Below are 22,413 nucleotides of genomic sequence, written 5' to 3' on the forward strand. Positions count from 1 at the left end.
AGCTAAAGAGAAACCCTGTCTCAAAAAACAAACAAACAAACAAACAAACAAAAAATCAATAGGTACCTATACATACAATTGGAAAGGAACACAGATAAGGGACAGAACTGCAGCTCTTCTAACACCAGTTACTGTGTTTGGGAAACTGACCACATCTCACTAACACCTAATGTATACCATGTGAATATATAGGAACTTTAAAAATTGTGATATTTATTGAAATCCATTTAAATTTATCTGTGTCCTGAATATAACAGCCATAAATCTGGTGACAGATCAGGACCAACTCAGGTAAATGCATTTCCTATTTTGAGACTGGGTCTCATAAAAATAGATCTTTTTATTTAAAATTCTGTGCAGAAGTGACTAAATCTTTATATCATTTACTAACACTATATCAAATGAAAATTCCATGTCACCTTATTTTCTCTTTGTCTAAACTTAATATAACTCAAAAAGAAGTGGAAATAGATTCCCAACACTATAACAACAATAAATGGCACAAAAAGGAGGGAAGAAGTAAATTTTGGAAGACTATTTTCTTGCATGTAAATGTTACTGATTAAAGAAATTTGCGGAATTTCAGATAATCACTAATCAAAACTACATGATGTTAGGCTTTGTTGCCCACCATACAACAGTAAACACATGTGTCATTTAACCTCGTATACACAGAACACGCTTTGTTTTCACAAGTGTTCACGAGTCACAGAATTTTGGGCAAGTATATCAAAGGAGAACAGACCGGAACTATTAATCTTTCAACAATGACAGGATTTGTGTCCAACCAAGATATGGAGGCTATCCAAAGGTTCTTGGCTACAAAATAAAAACAAAATGTGAACTTGTTCCCAGGGGAATGGACTGTGACTCAAATGGCAGATATGATTGGATAACTGAATTTCCGATGCCCAACTTTCAGAAGCGACGAAAAACAAAAGTATGGGCAAATTGTTCTTTTGCTATACATAAAGAGATAAAAAAAAAACACTAAGTGAAGTTTCTGCCTAACTTATTTTAAAAATCCTTAAAAGTTTATCATCTATCATTATGATTATATATTTTTAAAAATGTAACTTCAGGGTCATATGTTACCTTTCAGGTCTTTCTTTAGTTTTCTGAGATCTTTCTGGAAGTCTTCGAATTTCATCTGTGAGGCCTGGAACAGCTCCTGGGGCTCTGCCAGAGGGAAGACACACTGTTCCTTGCCAGCATCCTAATTAGCAAACACAATTTAAAACAAAACAGTGTGAAAAAGAGACAACAGGAATGGCAGCAACCCCAACAAGACAACTGAAAAAACACAATGGAATCATCCTACAGAGAGGAGGCATGTGCCACTGGGATGGCTCAATCAGCCAGAGTGCTTACTCTGCCATCCTCTAGGACCTGAGTTCAAATCTATGGCACCCATGGAAAGAGCCAATCATGGCTATGTGAGCCTTTAACCTCACCATGGTGGGGGAGGGGGCAGAAATAAGATGATCTGAAACCTCGGACTAGACAGCTAATCAGCCTAGCTGAAATGACAAGCTTCCTGGCTACTGAGGGACTGCATCAAGGAAACAAGATGGAGAGCGCAGAGGGAGGGGCCCCAAGTCTTGCTCCAGCCTCTGCATCTGCAAGTTAGCACAAACACACCATCACACTCATATCATGCACCGTACACACACACAGGTGCAAGGAAAGAAAATCAAAATAGAGCTGTATGCAAAGTCGGTCCTACCTCATCAAAATTTCGAAGATAATATGAGACAATATACGACAAAAGGCTTCTGCTGTTGTCCTAGGCAGAAAGATCAAAGTAAGTAACACATCCTTAACAATTATCAAGTATTATTAAGTTTACAGAGTAAAGTAAATTACAGGGAGTACACATATAAACTTGGGAATATTCTGAGTGGTTTTATATTCTACACGGCCTTGATGATTGTATCTAAAGGGATGGAAGATTTGTTTCTTCCAGTGTAGGTGCCAAGAGGAAGCTTCCCTGTTTAAGAGAGGAGTTCAAACGTAAATAGTGTGCTGTTTTTATTTCCCTCCATCAGAAATTTAACTCAATGTTTATGTGTTTTATTTAATGCATTTATTTTGAACTTGATTAGTACTTTTGTTCTTTTAAATGTTGCTTATGTGTTTTGCCTGCATGTATGTGTGTGCACCATGTGTGTGTTCGGTGCCTGTGGAAACCAGAAAAGGGCACTGGATTCCCAGGAACAGGAGTTACAGGTCTTTGTGAGCCTCCGTGTAAATGCTGGGAACAGAACTTGACTCCTCCAAGGAATAGCATGAGATCTTAGTTGAGGAGTAATGTCTCCAGCCCAGCACTTAGGTTTTCAAATATCATCATAATTAGATAATTGCTTGTAATCCCATATAAAGGATCTAGCCAGTGTTGCCATAATAAATAATTTTTGGAACTGACAGAAATTCTTTAGTGCTTAGACCAGAGAAATGGAAAAGTATTTCAGGTAAGTGGAAACTTCTAAAATGCAAAGCACATTACAATTTGTCATATTAACAACTGAGATTGAGGAATAAACACTTATGCTATTAAGATAATGTACATATCATTTGAAAATGTAAAATTATTTTATATCCAATAATATTTACAGCTTCCAAAACACAATATTTTGCTCCCTTCCTGACACATCTAGAAGTATTAACTTTTAATTGTTTTTTGTCATGATCCAATTAATCAACAGATAACTTAAGTTAGAGAAAACCTAGTGCACAATATAAATTCTCTGAAATGTTTCCTCTGTTAAATTACAAGAGATTTGACTTAATTTGGTCTCTACACACTGGTGGTAAAGTTGGTTCAGAACGGCCTCCTTACACAGTGAATTGCAATCCAGTTTGACGCTACTCTAAAAGTACACATCGATAACCAAGCCACTGAGACTTGGCTAATTACAACAGAGAGTCTTTCAAACCATGTCCAGGTAACACAAATGTCAACTGCTGTGATATGGGCTCTCTCTCTCTCTCTCTCTCTCTCTCTCTCTCTTTCTCATCTGGTTGTAAATATAACCTGGCCTCATTTGGATGGGGACAGGGCACTCAGAATCATCTTTGGTCTGTAATATTACCTGCCCTAGGGCTTTCTCTTGTGCAAATAAATCCTGTTAAACTTAACTGTCCTCGGGGCTTCCGTTACTAGATCTAGGCATGAGTTTTCCTGTATTTATGAAAAGAATAATGCCACCCAAGAATCCAGTTTCATGGGGTATTGTAATATGGCCATTGAAGATTTCCCCATCAGTAGGATTTGCTTGTGGCTCAGACAACTTGAGGTCAATTCTTAGTCCTACATTGTCATTTTATGAAACAGAAGCACATGACTCAGTAAAACATCTTTTAAAGGCTTGCCAGTGAAAGGACAATCTGGTTGATCTGAAAGTGTAGTGTCTATTCTATAAATATTAGTGAGGAGTAAATACATTTACATTAGCATCCTAAAGAAAATTCCAATTCAAAATATCTTGCATAGATATTATGAGAGAACAATGGAAGCCTAATTATTAAATATTTTGCTTCTTGCCCCAGTATTTTTAATTTTAAATTATTTTGTGATTATTCAAACTAAAAAATACAATTTAATAGAGGGAGGAAGAGATATGAAGCAAGATAGAAAACACAATCCATCTTCATAAGTAATTTTAAACAATTTTGTTTATCAGAATATATTTTAGATCAATTTTTATAAGCTTAACATTATATTGCCCTTTTCATACTCAAATGTTATTTGCAAAAGTTGTCTCAGCAAATATCCATTTGGAAAGTAGATCTGTTTTAGCACATATGATTTATTATGTCTATAAATCAGAAGTTTGCTTCTATGAAATGTTTATAATATAAATACAATAGCACTTGAATGCACATGTTTATTTGAGCACACATGAAAGGCATAAAAATTAACTGATGTGCATGTACAAGAGAAAGCTAGCTGAGACTGCAGTCCTAGTACTAGGGAAGCTGAGGCGGGACTGCCTGGAGTTTGAGGTCAGTCTAAACTACTGAGACCTTGACTCAAAACCAAACAAACAACAAACAAAAAACCCCAAACTGGACTAACAAAAAGACTTTTATTCAGTTTCAGAAGTGCAGTATCTGGCATAGCAGTTCCTGAGAAAAATGATGCTGAATTATTTGTGCATATGTGGAGAAAAAATAAACAGTCAAGAGTCCTGACTAATTAGACACCTGAAGAAGCAACTCTCTCATAAGGACAATGACTGCATGCTGCATCTCTTTAACAAGGATGATACTGCATGCTGCATCTCTTTAACAAGGATGATACTGCATGCTGCATCTCTTTAACAAGGATGATACTGCATGCTGCATCTCTCACACAAGGACAATGACTGCATGCTGCATCTCTCTCATAAGGATGATAACTGTATGCTGCATGTCTCTCAGGAGGACAACTGCATGATGCATCTCTCTCGCAAAGATGATGAGTGCATGCTGCACCTTGCTTATGAGGACAATGGCCTCATGTTACATCTCTCCCCTGAAGACAATGACTGTATACTGCATGTCTCTCATAAAGATGAAGATTGCATGTTATAGCTCATGAGGGTAATAACTGAATGCTGCTTCTCGGATGACTGTATTCTCTCCAGATGACAATTTCACTTGTACAATCACTTACTCAAACTCAGTACTTAAAAGTCCTCTCATATTTCCTCCCACCCTGGTGTTCTTCCTGTGCAGAAATTCTCATGGAGGGAAGCACAACTCTTACCTTCTAGGTTTACCATTTCAGACTTTCATCTGTGATTGTTATGTCTGACTTTACCCTTCCATTTCCACCCCCAAAAGTCTCCTCAGTATTTATTCTAAACAACAGCAGCAAAACCACCTCAGAGAAGTAGGGTTAAAAATAACTAGGTCAGCCAGGTAGTAGTGATGCATGTGTTTAATCCCAGCATGTGGAAGGGAGAAGCAGGTAGAACTCTTGAGGCCAGCCTGAACTACAGAGCTAGTTCCAGGACAACTAGGACTACATAGAGAAACCCTATACCAAAAACAAGACAAAATAAAACAAAATAAAAAACAATGATGACAATAGAAAGAAAAATAAAAAACAAACAACAAAAAAACCCCCACAAAAAACCTACACCTACAATCAGACTTAGACACTGCCATACCTACCAGTAGAAAGAACAGTGTACAGGAAAGTGGGAGCATCTTTTATACTTTATTTATGAACTACTTTCATTCATGCTTGTTTTATTTTCTATACTGCCTAGAGAAGAAAAGACAATAGGCAGAGTCTCGAATTCACTAAAAATGATTAGTCCTCAGCTCCAAACCAAACACACCAAAACAGCTTGATAAAAGAAGAAATACTTAGTTTTAGTAATATATATATGTATACATATATATGCATATATAATATATATTATATATGTATATATAATATACATATAATACATATATATAATATATATTATATATATACACATATATTCCTCCCTCTATTAAATTGTATTTTTTAGTTTCAATAATCACAAAATAACTTAAAATTAAAAATACTGGGATAAGAAGCAAAATACATATATATAATAACTCATTACACAGAGGATTCACAATTCTGGTAGGAAAATTATCACTCCTTTAAACTACAGATACCCAGATGATCAACTTTTACCTAGTGCAGAATATAACAGAACTTTTGCCAGAAATAGAGGCTCACACCTAAGGATGCAGAGTTCCATATCATCCTTCCTAACACAGCAAGTTTGAGGTTATTCTGGACTATATGAGATACTACTTCAAAAGTTGCATAAATATATGTTCATGTGTTGCATGTGTGCATGCATGTGTGTGTAAAACTTTTGACCTCAGAACAGAAAGTTTAAACCCAAACCTATTTAAAAATAAAATGGCCTCAATCTGGTGTGCCCATTAACACAAAATACTTACGCTGCTTTTGACATCCTTTAGCTTTGGCAGAATGTCTAGTCCAAAACCATCTGCCTGTCCTCGCGTCTTGTTTCCAGCATTCATGTAGTTCCCAAAGGCTAGAACCAAACCCAGAACTTGCATGACCCCTGGTCCATTTTTTAATGTCTGTAAGATAGGATGGCAAAGATTTTTCTCTTACATGCCATTTTATTTGAATCAGCTAAAATCAATATCAAGCTAATTATATTATACTCACAGTTTTGAGTGACAGTTAAACCATTCCCTTCCAGATTATTTTGTATACTTTAAAAACAGTGTCTCAATGGCATGCAACCAACAAGCATGAGTGTGGTGGCCAAGAGATGCCATTCTAGCCCACATACAATGAGAATTTCCAGAAAACAACATCATCTCTATCATCCTTAACTGTCTCAATGTCTGGAACAACACAGATTTCTGGCACAACTGTAGAATCCCAAAAAGCAGTTATAAAAATTGAATTCCAGAGTTAGGTTTGTTACCCATAAGTTCATGCTCTCCACTCCCAGACCTGTCTGTTTTCAGGTTTTTGTGCCACTTTTTCTGAAGATGTTCCTGATAGTTTCTCTCTGTTCTGGGAGATGATTTACCCCAATAAGAAGAAACACTTCTGTTTATTTTTTGATAAAGTGCTTTAAATGCTAATTTTGGTTCCCCCCCCCAGTCCAAAATTTATTTGTTGTATTCAGAAGAGTATTTATATTCCAGAGAGTCAAATGACTATTCAAAAAAATCATTTGGGTACAATAAATATTAACACTTTACTGAGGGGCCAATTCAAACAAACAACCCAAAGACCTCTTCCATTTGGAAGTGTGATATCTAAGAGAATATGGAAAATGGCGCTTTGGTTTCGTTAAAACCATTGGTATCTGAGATTCCAGGAGACTGATACAAAATGGCCAGAATCTCAGTGTGGTTCCACTGCCCTGTGAATATGTCTAAACACATACTTTATTACGGAAGCCTCGTCCCCAAATATTCTTTCATGTGGGATTACTATCCTTCGAACTTACAAATACTTCAAGTAAACAAGAATCACAAAAATAAATAAGAACATGACTGAACACAATTAAAGATTAGAATTTGTGTTCAGTTTTCTGGTCCAGAACCCACCTCACACAGTTTCTGTAGCAATTCCAGTTTACGACGAATTGAACAAATGCTCTCTGAAAACGTTGACTGGAACAGGATGCAGAAGACTCGCTCTGAGAAGTTGGGGATTAGAGACAGCTCATACAGGAACCTAAAAAGATAAAGGCAAGAAGGGAGGGAAAGCTTAAGCTACCCTAACAGTGGCACTGCCTTTATAACAAACATGCACTCAGGAACCATCACTTCCCATTGCTGAGAAGCCGATCATTGCCCTCCCAGGTCCCTGAACACGACACACTTACTGTTCAGGTTTGTCAAGAGACTTGGCATTTTCCTTGTCCTTGGATGATCGACTGTGCTTTTCAATTTTTTCCAGTTCATCTGACTGTGCTCTCTGAAAAAACAAAGCAAGTGTCTTTTTAAAAAAAAATCTCTTCAAGGGTTTTCTTTAGATAATGATGATCGCAATACAGTAAAATTCTCTATATTTTAATTTCTTAGCATCTGTTTGCATTAAAACTTGGCAATTTGTGAGGCATTTTAAAGTGTAGATATGTGTAATAAAATCCAGATCATGCCTAAATTCCCCACATAATGCTATTGACTATTAGTGATCGGAAAGATATTATTAAAACATAAAATAGTATTTTTCATTAATTTGTCTATTTATATTATATTCTAGAAGGCCATAATTTTAACTTAATAGTTCACATTCAAATCTCAAACAAGTTAAATTTGGAAGTAATTCGATGTTAAATGTCTTAAGAAATAACTATTGCAGGGCCTGTGTATTGCTTTTGTTGTACTTGGAGAAAAGAAAAGTGTAATTAAGGTATCAGAACAGGAAACAAAAATGAAAGGTTTTCATGCTTTTGTTGAACATGATTTTTTGATAGGAAAATAGCTCCAGCCATATTTTGCTTTTGTCTCCTTCTACTCCTTCTAATTGTAAGCTACAGATTTGTCATTCTGTTTCCTCATCCTCGGAGAGAATCATCTTCATTTTTAATACAAGTGAAGGGCTTAGAAATTCCATGAATGCACACTTATTTCTTCTTACAGATGAGTAATATTAGCTTGATTTGTATCCAGACATAATTTTACACCTCACAAAGATGTGTCCAATGAGCTCATACTGTATCTTCCATATAACTGCTTGTGACTCCAACTCCAAGGGCATCATACACTTTAGCCACTGTAGGCCTTTGCATTCACATGTGCACACATGCACGCACATACATACATGCTTATAGACACACTCACACATAGTTAAAAATAAGTTTCAAAAATCATTTATTACTCAATTGTGTAAAGAATCAGTCTCATAGCTATCATCATAATGTCTCTTGAAGCCATATTATAAAATATCCTTTAAAAAAGATAGTATCTATTTTACTGGCCTGAGAGACCAAAATAATTTAAGAATATTAAGCCTGTAAATACTGACAAGGCAAAGACTATGAGTAGATAAACTTAGATATAGTCTTCTAGTTCTCATTATCTCTTCATTAAAAAAAATTCATGAAAGCTATCTGCTATTTATTAGCCCACATTCATTCTATACATTAAGCCACACGAGAAAGAAAAAAGCTCAACTAGCTAAAACATGTAACTATATATGCTGCTTTGATGCTATATCTTGAACAAAATGCTGTTGTTCATACATCTTGGCAGAGGACTTACCTAAATGCCTGTGTGTGTGTGTGTGTGTGTGTGTGTGCGCGCGCGCGCGCACATGCGCGCGCAGGCATGACTATGAAACACTCAATCACACTATGAAACACATCAAACGATACAAGTTCCCCTAAATCTTTAAAACAATGCCATGGCTATCTGGCAGTGTCACAGTCGCTTCCTAAACCAGGGATTATTGGGAATTACTAAATGTAAAATCCTTCATATACTATATTATATGTAAAGGGGCTTCTTAAACTTTTATCTCTATCTCCATTTTGCCCAAGAAAATTTTTTTTGTGAGTCTGAGTGGACAGATATGTAAAAAAGATATAAAATTAATTTGGTGGTAATAAATCATGAAGACATTTTAAAACACCTTTGATATCTATATACACATTTACCACTTCACTAAACACGACTGTGCATTTCCATGTAGTGAGATGGATGTGCTTGTTTTGTTTTATATAGGAAATGAAATGCTCTGTGAGCATTTGTGCAGTCAGATGTGGGGCAACTTATGCGTTTTTCAGAGCTGACTGGCAATTTATAACCTTCAGTGCAGAAAATACCACTTCACACGAATGCTTGGTGCATAATGGCAAAAGTGTGCAGCAGAGCCATTTCAAATTTTGCCAGAAATTCTTCCCTAATCAAAGGTCAAAATTCATTTTATGTGTTATTAAGAAACTGAAGTCAGCAATTCAATCATTCTTTTGTTTCTGTTTTTTAACGTAATTTCTTTATTGATTCCTTGGGGTTTTACATCACACACCCCAATTCCACTCATTTCCCTTTCACCCTTGCAGTATTCTCCACCAAAACAAACAAACAAACAAACAAAAGATCATTTTGCTCCTCCATCTTTTCCAGCTCTCCAACTCTTCTTCATTCTTCTTAGTGGCAATGGGAGCCATGTTGTGTCACATAGTACAGGCTTTTGTCCTCTGTGCTTCGCTTGCAAATCTTTATTCCAATGAGATATTGCTCTGGTTCCTTTGTTTTCTAGTACATCATCATCACTGGACCCTCTTCAAAATTCCTCTTGGATATCCTGTGGTTGCTCCAACCCATGGAGATCAAAAGGGTATCATTCTGCAGGAGCAGACCCTTCACATCTTCCAGTGGGTCACAGATGGGGTAGATATTAGGACGGGCCAACCCAAGGCCCTAGATGTGGGCCTGAGTGGTAGTTAAGATGGTCAGCCTGGGTAGCAGGGGCTACCCCCCACATACACACATACACACTTAGGTGAGGGGTAGAGAGGGCTCTCCTACACTCAGGCCATGAGGGTCAGCTCTACCAAGCTCCTGGTTGGTGATTGGGCCATCTCTCTTGAGTGCAGAGGGTCAGGCGTCCCATGCCCAGGTCATTAAGCCCAGTTTTCCTGTGAGGGTCAGGGCCAGCTCTCTTGCTCCCATTGACAGGCAACAGGCAGGGACAGCTTTCTTAGGACCAGCGAAAGGCAGAGCCAGCTCAGGTTGGCCCTCACATTTCAAAAATGTATATTCTTGTAACCCTGTGTGGTAACACAGGCTACAGACATCAACAGAGACTCCAGTTACAGCAGGACCATGGACACAGACAGAGTCCTTGGCAGCAGTTCAGATCAGAAGTCACCGAGGTCCCTGTGGCAGCTCAGGCCATCCAGGTCACTATAGCCCGAATGACAGCATGGCTCTCAGACACCAACATGGCCACAGGTTTAGAGCCAGAACCTTGGCATTCATGTGACCTTTGGTGACAACACAGACCATGGACTTTAACACAGACACAGGCTGCAAACCAACGATCCAGACATGACTCTTGGCAAGCAGCCAGGCCTGGATGTCGCCATGGCCAGGCCACTCAGATCTGCATAGCTCCTCAAATAATCACTTTATAATCAAACATCCTAATACAGTGAATACAAAGATAGAATGGCTTGATACATATTGAGGAAGGCAAGTAGGAAAACTATGTATAAAACACTGTATACATAGTCAAACAGTATAGTCTATAACACCAAATCATGTCAAACCCGAGTCAACATGCTCAGGCAATGTTTCTTGCAACTGTATGTTGGTGCATATGCAGGACAAAGTACACATAAGTGTTCAGAAGCAAGACCAGAAGTTTTGCAAGGCAATGTGAGCAAGGCTTCTAGAACCACCGAACCTAAGCATCATTACATTTTGATTTTGAATGAATTTTTGGTTGTTGTGCATTCATATACATTTAACTACTGCTAAGTATTCTGTGATCCCATTTGTGGCCAAACCATTCCTGCTCATTTTAGAATAAACAAAGCCACCTTGCTCAGAAGGTACAGTTAGGGGAGAGCAGAGAGGAACTTTCACTTTGCCCAGGCCTCCCACATGCTGTTCTTCTTCACAGATGCATGTGTATGATGGTGTCCATTCTGGTCTTGCCTTTCCTCTATGGGGCTCACTTAGAGCCACCTCAGGTCATGTCTTTTTTCATACACACTTCTACACATACCACACACATATATACAGTCCAATCATGGTCACAAGGCGAAATTCTCAGACTAATCCTTGCTTTCACTGACACTGATAGAATCCCGACACAGGCTACATTCATAAAGAATAGTTGTTCATTTAGTTCTTAGCTTTACTGAGTCACAGTCCAAAAGGAAAAGTACAGATCTGCAGAGAGCCCCATGACAAGAGGTGGGAGTGTGGGAGGAAGTGAGATGCCATATTGCCAAATAAAAGTCAAAGAGGAATGTGGGCTAAGTCTTAAAACTCACTGAAAATCTCCAGGTTTTTCCAAGCTCTATAGCTTCATAAGAGCTCTGTTAATACCCTTCTGAGGGCAGCTCCCTCTATGACATAAGGCCCTCCTACTAGTCCCCACCTTTTGAAAGTTCCAGCACCTCCCACAATGTCATAAGTGTCCAACATTTGGCCCCTTGTAAGGGACATTCAAACTCTATCCAAATTATAGCACCAGTAGGTTAGAAAAATAAGTATCTTTCGATTTTATATTATTGAGTCTCTGGTGCTAAACTTCAACAGCCCACAGCATCAATACTATTACCTACTCACATTTGGGATAAGTGTGCCTGATAGTGTATGTCATGGGTAGGTGTACTGGAGCTTTCTTGTCCTCCATAACTTGAGAGGTCTTCTGCACTATTCGGGAGAGAGCATATAGCTAGAAGAATCACTACCTGAAAGTACCGCAATCTTTTTGCAACTCAATTGTATGGTTCTTGGATGTAAACTTTGTAGAATACAATGTATTTTCACAATATCAGCAGATCAGATATGTCTCCCACTGTCAAAATGACAAACACCATCTTATTGTAATGGTGAAAATGGCTTTACTTTGAAGAGCCTCTTGGGTAGACTGTAGGAATTCCTGAACGTTTATGGTGTAGACTTTCCCTCCATAGTTGGTGACTAAATCCTTTTTTAGCTGCATCCATACTGAAGCAAGCACTTCCAGTGACAAAAGTAAACAGTTTTTTCAAACTAGTTTATGCCTTTAAAGACCACTTCAAAAACAAAATGAAAAACAGTTCTATATTAAGCAAAGTGCTTTCTCTAAATTCAAACATTGGTTTGTCTTCTGGGGTCAATTTCAACACTTACACATTTCCTTCAACTATATTAGAATCAGATTTTTTAACCTCTTTGACTTCTAGTAAAGTCTTTGCATTTTTATGGCATGAAGGTCAGTCTTCTTGCAAATCTAATGGCTTTTCAAATAGGTTTTTGGTGACTGAAATAGAATGTACATACAATACAGTATCCTTCCCATAGAGGGAGAAAATTCTCTCATGTGGGCTCTAAATCTCAATTCAGCTTCTAGAAGATTGCTTCTATAAATGTAGCCTGAAATAAGGGAATTTTCAAGAGGACCCCACCTCTGTGGATTTATAAGTAGAAAAAGTAAGTTCTCTGAATAATTTATTTTTAAATATTTTCAGACTCTGCTTCTTCTCCCATTCACTATCAATCCCAAAGGTTCTCCTGGGATGAGGCTCATTATCATTTTGATATCACTTCTCATATCTAATGAACATGTCCAAGGTTTCAGTGGCTCAATACCCTGATCATGCCATTCTACTGGGGGAAAATCACATTGGGCTAGGTCAGCCTGAGATGTCAGTGGCTCAATACTGCTGCTGGGTGGCCCTATTTCTTTCATTCCTAGGGACTATTGGGGGCACAGTCATCTACCCAGCAGCTTCAGTGACCCAGAGTTTCTTCTGCTTGGAATGTGCTTCATGTACCTTGATTTAGTATACTTTGTTTTGCCTCAGTATCATCTTGGGAAAGCTTGTCCTGACCCCCTTATTTTCATTTTAATGAATATTCTTCCGAGATGACTAAGCAAATGAGGTTTCTATTTGCTTTGTGCCATTCCTGCGCTTACCATGGTATCTAGATGATGATGGTGATGATGACGATGATGATAGCTAAACACACAAACACATACATGAGTTTCTAGATTGAAATGTAAATTTTCTGAGAAGAATATCCTGTCTTATGTGTCCTTACATCCCGTTAACTAATATGGTTTGTAGCATATATTTATCAATTGGTAACTTTAAAAAAACAACAAAGAATAGAAATTTAGGCAAGGATTGAATGGGGAAAGAAATAAACAAGCAATAAACACCAACAGAAGGTAGATTTCTGATTAGGGAGTAACTTAGAATTTCTATTGCTATGGCAAAACGCCATGAACAAAAAGCAAGTTGACAAGGAAAGAGATTATTTGGTTTATACTTCCATATCACAGTTCATAATCTGATGGAGGAAGGTCATTGGTTAAATAAAAAGAGACTGCTTGGCCCTCATTGGTTAGAAGATAGGTGGGAGGAGTAAACAGAACAGAACGCTGGGAGGAAGAGGAAGTGAGCTCAGACTCCACAGCTCTCCTCTCAGGAGCAGACGCCTGAGAGAGACGCCATGCCCCACTCCCGGGCAGACACACGCCATGAAGCTCCGACCCAGGATGGACTAGGCTAGAATCTTCCCGGTAAGACCGGTTCTCACAGATTATTAGAGATGGGTTGATCGGGATATCAGAATTAGCCAGTAAGGGCTAGAGCTAAAGGGCCAAGCAGTGTTTAAATGAATACAGTTTGTGTGTTGTTATTTCGGGGCATAAGCTATCCAGGCGGCTGGGGTGCCAGGAATGCAGCCCCGCTGCTCCTCCTATTACTACAATAATCAAAGAAAATCAGGACAGGAAATCAAACAGAGCAGGAACCTGGAGGCAGGGAAGTCATGTGGAAGTCATGGAGAGGTGCTGTTTACTTGGCTTGCTCCACATGGCTTGCTCAGCCTGCTCTCTTATAGATCCCAGAATCATGATGGCACTACTTTTCATGGGCTGGGCTGACCCTGACCAGTCACTAATTTTAAAAAATGCTCTATAAGCTGATCTCTCGGTCTGATCTCATAGAGGTATTCTCTCAAAGGGAGTTTCCTCTTTTCAGATGGCAATAGTTTATAACAAGTTGATATAAATCTAGCCAGCACATGGAGAGAGAAGGCAGGAAACACAAGGGTGAGCATAAACACTGAAGGCATGATGGGAAAATTATAGCAATTATTTATCATCCTAGTAGTAAGCTGAAGGGCCCTATGAGGTCAAATAATCTCTAACATAGATGGTGGAATCAGTTCTGCTTATGAAAGCACACAAAAAAGTAGATACAAAAAGAGGACGATACCCATCCAAAGTATGTGTGAATTAAGTCCTCTATACCTTCACCTAGTGTAAAGAAAATGTTTCCTATAACATTTGAGAATGTTTTCTTATAACTCATAGAAATGAGCATGAAAGTACAAGAATGAGGTCTAAAATACTAGATTTGATAGACAATGTTACTCTAATAAGCTGACTGTGCTCTTTTTATGTCTAACTGTTCCTAACCCATCATCCTGGATTTCTTCTTGCAAAACATGAACGATCAAGTAAACGTCTGGTGTTTTTATACCTACTGAGGTCTCAAATTCTTACCCTTATCTTCAACCATACAAATTATCTCAAACTATGACTGAAATTTGTACCGCAACCCAGACATTAACTGGATGGTTTAGGTTTGTTGGAACCCAAAGACTCTTCTTTCTCTAGCCCACTAGTTTGTGGTAACCACAGATGCTGGGTTTTCAAAAAAAAAAAATCAAATAGGAAAAAAACACAGGAATTTGGAGGATTCATTTATGCAAAGGTATGCTGTTTACCAGTCATTGCATTCATGATAAATGTCTTGGAGAGAGCAGGGATACAAGGAACATACCTAAACATAATAAGAGCAATGTACAGCAAGCCAAGAACCAACATCAAACTAAGTGGAGAGAAACTCCCAGCGATCCCACTGAAATCAGGAACAAGACAAGGTTGTTCGCTCTCTCTATATCTATTTAATATAGGTCTTGAGGTCTTAGCTAGAACAATATGACACCAAAAGTAGATCAAGGGGATACAAATTGGAAAAGAAGAAGTCAAACTCTCACTATTTGTTGATGATATGATAGTTTACATAAGTGGCCCCAAAAATCCTACAAAGGAACTTCTACAACTCATAAACACTTTCAGTAATGTAGCAGAATACAAGATTAACTCAAAAAAACTCAGTAGCCCTCCTGTACTCAGATGATAAAAAGGCTGGGAAAGAAATCAGAGAAACATTACCTTTCACAATAGCCACAAATAGCATAAAATATCTTGGAGTAACTCTAACCAAACAAGTGGAAGATTGTATGGCAAGAACTTTAAATCTTTGAAGAAAGAAATTGAAGAAGACGCCAGAAAGTGGAAAGATCTCCCATGCTCTTGAGTAGGTAGAATTAACATAGTAAAAATGGCAATCTTACCAAAAAGCAATTTACAGATTCAAAGCAATGCCAATCAAAAACTCAGCAAAATTCTTCAAAGACCTTGAAAGAACAGTACTCAAATTTTGTATTTTAACAGAATAAGAAACACAGTAAAAACTATAGTCATTTTTGTATATACAATAGATCATGGTATTTTTTTCCTGATTACTTTTTTATTGAGCTCTACATTTTTCTCTGCTCTTCTCCCTGCCTCTCCCCTACAATCCTCCCTCCAAGGTTTCCATGCTCCCAATTTACTCAGGAGATCTTGTCTTTTTCTATTTCCCATGTAGATTAGACCTATGTAAGTCTCTCTTAGTATCCTCATTGTTGTCTAAGTTCTCTGAGATTGTGATTTGTAGGCTGGTTTTCTTTGCTTTATGTTTAAAAACCACTTATGAGTGAGTACATGTGATAATTGTCTTTCTGTGTCTAAGTTATCTCACTCAAAATAATGTTTTCTAGATCCATCTATTTTTTTGAGAAATTCAAGATGTCATTTTTTTCTGCTGTGTAGTACTCCATTGTGTAAATGTGCCACATTTTCCTTATCCATTCTTCAATCAAAGGGCATTTAGGTTGTTTCCAGGTTCTGGCTATGACAAACAATACTGCTATGAACATAGTTGAGCACATCTCCCTGTGGCACAATTGAGCATCCTTTGGATATATACCCAAAAGTGGTATTGCTGGGTCTTGAGAAAGGTTGTTCCTAATTTACAAAAAAATCACCACAATAACTTCCAAAGGAGTTGTGCAAGTTTTCTTTCCCACTAGCAATGCAGAAGTGTTCCCTTTTCCCCACAACCTCTCTAGCATAAGTTTTCATCAGTGATTTTTGATCTTGCCTACTCTTACAGGTGCAAGATGGAATCTCAGAGTTGTTTTGATTTTCATTTCTCTGATGACTAAGAATGTTGAAGATGTTTTTGGAGGGGATGGAAATTTTTGATAGCTTCCCATTCTCTTTAGAACTGTAAGTAAATGTCCAGGGGTGCTTTAACAGCCTCCAGCATGCCCTTGCCCTGATCTGAAAGGTCCCGGACAGCTGCACATGGACTCTATGGTTAAAGAGAGGGCTTTCAATTCATCTCCTGACAGTTTTGAAGTCTGACTTGTAAGAATTCTACTGTAATTAAATCTACTGCTCCAATCATGATCACATGGGCTAGACCAGCACTTATATAGACATCCAGGGTGAACTTCAGATCCAACACAGGAAGGCTTTCTTGAACAGTGTTTTCAATGACTCCAGAGATACAGTATGCAAAACTGATATCCTAGACAGCAAATGTGTCCCTGTCTGCACGATGGTCTGGCAACATCAAGACAGTTGCAAATCAGCCATAGATTTTTTTCACCACTTTACAAAAAAAGGCTCTTCATAATGGATATAATCAACTCCCTTTAGACACGAGCATGAATGGGCCCAGACAAGAGCATCTACAACACAAGATTATTGATAAATTCGGGAGGCTATGAGTCATCAGGACAATTCCAAGAAATATAGCAAGTACTTGTTTTAGATGGGTCCCAGGTCTTTTCAAAATTCTATGAACATACACCTTTAAAAATCTTTTATTTTTTCTATTAAATCACAACCAAGAGTTTGGAGGCAATGTATTATTTCATCATTGAGTATGCAGAAAGATTCCCCACCTCATTTGGCAGGAATCAATTCAAGAATTATTTGATGTTATCTTTTCTTGCAACAGGAACTAGAGAAGCATTGTCAGGCCCTTTGGAGCAGTGTGAGACAAAACTTATCTGGAGTTTGAAACACGCAGTTTGGTTTAGAATAAACTTCAGCTGGCTGTAAATGTATGCAGCTGCATCTCTGCATTTATCCTGTGCCCGTGTCTCTGCTTCAAGAGACAATGCATTGCTTATTATCACATCAGTTGTGGCTGATTGAAGGAACTTCCCTCTTGAGCGCTGCTCACTTGTGTGATTGAAGGAGCTTCCTCTCTTGAGCGCTGCTCACTTGTGTGTGTCTCTTTGTCCGCATGGCTACTTCAGGAAAGGCGGCCACCTTGACAGAGGGTAATTCTCCCTGCCTTCATGCACCATCAACATTTGAACATTTGAAGGAACAGGAAGGAGAACAAATGGGATCTGAAAGGGTTGAGTTGAGGTGCAAGATGTAATCATATTATATCTCTCATTTCCAGGTGAGGCTCCAAGGAGCGCTGCCCTATACAACTGATTAAGAACTTTGTAGAAGGATTCCATTTTGATTCCCAAACTTTATCATTTAAGAGAATCAACTATAAATACCAGGAACAAGTCTTCAAGCAGATTCTTCCATGAAACAGGAAAAACATGAAAAACAACAATAAATAAATAAAATTATAAGGTTCCAAAAAAAAGAGAATCAACTATAAATACCAGAAACAAGTCTTCAAGCAAATCTTCCATGAAACAGGAGACTGCCGGCATCCTGGTCGGCTTAGGACTTACTACCAAGGACTACCAGCAATATGCCATGCATTAGCCTCATGCAACCTAGTCATATGGCCACAGATATTCTCTGTGGAGAGAACTGCCTGCTTTGCACCATCCTCTACCTTGTGACAATAGGGTAATACTCAGAGTTCCCTACTGAGTCACCCGTGATGGGTTTGGAAGCTAGCTATGCCATTCTGCCTCCTTATCACCATCTCTGTCATCAACACCTCAGGAACTGATCATAAATGTTGGCTTAATTTATCAGCTTTTCATGATGCTTTAATAATGCCCAATACTGTCCCAGGAGTAGGCAGAACCCCTAATCTGTCTCTGACTTGAAACCTGGGTGGATCTTGTAAGACTCACACTGTACTGAATGGGAAAAAAAGACAATTCTAGAGATTGTCCGGCAACATGAGGATGGGTGCAGATCAGCCGCCGATTTCTTCTTTTACATAGGAGGCACTTCTCAGTGAATATTTCTTACCTCCTTTAGACATAAGCATGAATAGACCCAGGCAAGAATTAGAACACAAGATTGCTGAAATTCTAGGAAAGACATCAAGTGTTTGCTGTGTATTGTATAGCCTGGCTGCCATGGGTGAAGAGAAGAGAAAGAGAGGCAGGGGTATAATTAAAAGGGCATCATAAGGGACATTTTTAAGGATGGAAGAATTGTGTATGATTGTGGCAATAAAGAAATAGACGTAACGAAAAGGATAATAACCTTCTACCCAGACAAGTACATATGCCATTTCCTTCACCCCAGAGCAGGGGTGCATGGAAACTGGGCAGAATCCAAATCAGTCCACTGAATGCACCAGTGCAATTTCCATTGCAACTTTACTCTTGTTAAGATACTATCTTGGGGAAACTAAATAAGAGATTAAGATATTGGTGTACTATTTTGCAATTTACTATGCATCTATAATGATTAAAAAATTAAGCAAAACTTAAAGATCAAAAAGGCCGGAGTGTTCATTTTATCTGGTTTCCAAAGTCTGTTCTGTTTGGAAAGCTCAATACTGTTGTGATGGATGAGCTTTGTTGCTGGTTTGAGTGGATAGTGAATCAACTGAATATTACCAGACATTACTGTGAAACTTTTCTTGATCAGATTATCTGAAGTGAGCAAACCCACGGTAAGTGTGGATGACCTTTCTAGTGGGATCCCAAAGAAGAAGGAGATGGGAAGGAGAACTGCTCTTTGCCTGAATGTCTTCACTCTTGCTACAAGTGCATCTTTCCTATTGCTGCCTCTGCCGCTTCCTCCACTGGTATCAAAACCAGCTCATTTCGGCTTCTGATGTAGACTGAAGACCAGCAGCTCTCCTGGAAGTTTCCAATGCTTCAGTACCTGAGTTGGACTGCTTAGGAAAAATCTGTCCTAAATCTTATGATTATGCAACTGTCTGATTCTCAGCCTCTCAGTGTCAGGCAGCCATCGATGGACCACCCACACCATAGAGTATATCAATTAAATAAACCTTCCTTCAATATACATTCATTATATTGGTTTTATTGCCCTAGAGAACTATGAAACACAGAAGTGTATTTTTATTCATCCAGGTCTTTTTCATCCCACATCACTGTGGCAACTTTTCTGGTTAAGTCCAGTTCCACCGATAACTCAGAAATGGTTTTGTCCTTTCCATGTGGGACGCTCTGCTACCCCAGAGCAGCCTGACCATATCTATCCTTACTCATCCTCAAACCAGTTTCTTTATACACTTCTACCCATTTAATCTAGGAACTCCCATAGTTCTTCTCTCCATCACAATACTTTTCAATATCTAAATGTCACCCCACTCGCCAGTTCACCATGAGCACCTCCACAGCTCCAACAGCTTTAGAACTTGATGCTGCTTCACTGACTCCCTCCCTTCCTCAATGGAACTCTCTTACACTGACCACAGTAGGCCAAGATCATTCGGTTTCAGTCACCATTCACAAAAAAGGCAAATACAACCTGGTACAGAGCCATGTAGGTCCTGTGAAATACATGAGATTTGATGGCATCTCTCATTTTGTGAATATTGAAATATAAATATGTAAATTATGTCATCTTTGCATCTTTAAACAGCTTTTTTGGTCTTGGGACTTTGAAAGGAAAACATACATTATTAAAGGGCCACTTAAATTATCCTCTTGTACACTGCAAAGTCAAGAGAATGTGGTAAGGATGTTAACGTTTGCTGACTTAAACCTTTTTAATTGTCCTTTTCTCCCACTTATTTTGGTGTGGGGTGAGAGGAAGTCAAAGGACAATTAGTAGGAATCAGTTCTCTCCACCACAGGGGTTCCAGAGATAAAACTCAGGTGGTCAGGTCGAAGGTAGCTTTATCTACTGGGTTATTGTGCCAGCTCACACCTCTTCTAATCCTCAAATCTTTCAGGATTGTTTCCTGGTAATAATGATTAATCCTGTCTGTCAGTTTGCCAGGATGTAGAATCACATTAGAGATGAGCCTTCAGGGCTGTGTGTGAGGATGAAGTATCCGGAGTGTTTAACTGAGAAGGGAGGACTCATCTTGAATGTAGGTGGAATTCAATGGGCCATGGTTGGGGATTGAAAAGAAAGGAGACAATGAGTGGAATGCCAACAGCTGGGCTTCCTGACTGTGGAGATAATGTGACTGGCTGCCTCACAGGCTGGCTACTGTACCTTCCCAAACATGATGGACAATGCCTTAAACCCAAATAAACTCCATCTCAACTAACTTTTGCCAGGTTTCTTTTTCTTTTTTTAACTCATTAAAAAAAAAAACAACACATTTTTCTTCTAATTTTACATGTCAAATCCAGTTCCCACTTTCTCCCCTTCTCCTGCTTCCTCCATCTTTCTTCCCCATCCCACCCCCTATACACTCTTCACAGAGGATAAGGCTTCCCATGGGGAGTCAGTAAAGTCTAGCACATTGATTGCTTTGAGGTAGGACCAAGGCCCTCCCCACTCTAACTAGGCTGAGCAAGGTATCCCTCCAGAGAGAATAGGATTCAAAAAGTCAGAACAAGCAGTAGAGATAAATCCTGGTGTCACTGCCGGTGGCCCCACAGTTTGCTCCAGTCATACAACTGTCACCCACAAGTATAGGGCCTAGTTTGGTCTTATGCTGGTTCCCTTGCTGTCAGGCCAGAGTCAGTAAGCTTCTTTATCAAAGCAATAGAAAAGTAACCAGTATAGCGTCCTTCAGATCCTCATACTGCTTCCTGCGGATCTGGTTCTTGGAATACACAAAACCACTTAACAGCTGAGTGAATTCAAAAATGGCTTTCTTGTACTATAAAAACTGAACATTACATATCCAATAGCTAGAATATTTGAGGGAACCTCCAAATTTTGAACATTTAACTCTATGTGTAAACATGAAAGAACAGAAAATAATTCAGAAACAAACATACATGAGATACCATCTGGAACCGCTCAAGTTCCTATGTCAGTCCGGTGACGGAAAACATCCGAGGAGTTCTATATCTGATTAAGAGAGCTAATTATTTACTCCTTTAATAAATTTATTGCCCAATTAAATTTCAGCTGTTGTAATCATGAGCAACAAGCAAGGAAAGTTGATGACCGTATCAGGCATCATACGTCAAAGGCATCCACTGTTTCTTCTCTTCATGCGTAATGTAATTTCAACTCAGGATCTAGCTTCAGTGATAAGCAAGGTTCATAGGAGGTATTTTAAAAAACCATCAGAGCAGAGGTCGTAATTCAGAAAAAGAACGCTTTCCTAGCCTGTGTAGAAACCTGAATTCCATTGACAGTGCTTCCCACACGCTCTGCTACCACTACAAAAATAAAATAAAATAAGGAAAGAAATGAAATTTAAAAAAAAAAAATCCTCTTTTTATATAACAATACTCAAGCCAAACCTGGAAGTTTTCTACATAGACCACAATGTTCCTAGATTTAAGTACATTCATTTAACATCAGCAGAATAAAAGAATGTAAGGGTGGTCTAGCAGACATTTATGGCATCAGGTTGAAAAAATTTATTATATCTGCTAGCCAACTGTACCATTTCGCTAATGCTTGCCTACCGTCATGGAAAATTACTGGGGAATGTTTAATGTGTGTGTCAGAGAGTCTGTCCTCCTCAGATTGCTGAACGGTTGAGCGTGTATGTGCTAGAGACACTTTCTGCATCCTCTTGAGCTGAAAGGTTTGTTAATGCTGTCAAAGCGAGAAGCAAGAAGGTGACCACAGAGAAAGAGAACTTATATGAAAATGACGGCTGGTTGATGAGAACATATAAACAATTCACCACCACACACAAAGATGTAAAATTCATGTTCACGGGCAGGAGGGGATGCCACGAAAGCACCAAAGGACTGTGTAATAAAAAGAGACACAAACAAGTATTCCTATTATTGAGCAAGGTTTACATTTAG

General features: G+C 38.6%; 1 protein-coding gene across 1 annotated transcript in view; it reads right to left on the reverse strand.

Annotated features, from left to right (window-relative positions):
* Positions 1-22,413, reverse strand: part of Fmn2 (formin 2) — a 298,401-nt gene that overhangs the window by 125,372 nt on the left and 150,616 nt on the right. The window contains exons 9-13 of the mRNA XM_041643559.1: positions 7,353-7,444; positions 7,072-7,201; positions 5,935-6,081; positions 1,727-1,786; positions 1,096-1,216 (exon numbers count right to left, since the gene is read on the reverse strand). Coding sequence (XP_041499493.1) covers positions 1,096-1,216; positions 1,727-1,786; positions 5,935-6,081; positions 7,072-7,201; positions 7,353-7,444 — 550 coding nt within the window. The remainder of the gene's footprint in view (positions 1-1,095; positions 1,217-1,726; positions 1,787-5,934; positions 6,082-7,071; positions 7,202-7,352; positions 7,445-22,413) is intronic.

The sequence above is a fragment of the Microtus oregoni genome, unplaced genomic scaffold, assembly GCF_018167655.1.
Source record: "Microtus oregoni isolate MIOR12 unplaced genomic scaffold, Mior012 000086F_ref0000336, whole genome shotgun sequence".
Classification (NCBI taxonomy): Eukaryota; Metazoa; Chordata; class Mammalia; order Rodentia; family Cricetidae; genus Microtus; species Microtus oregoni.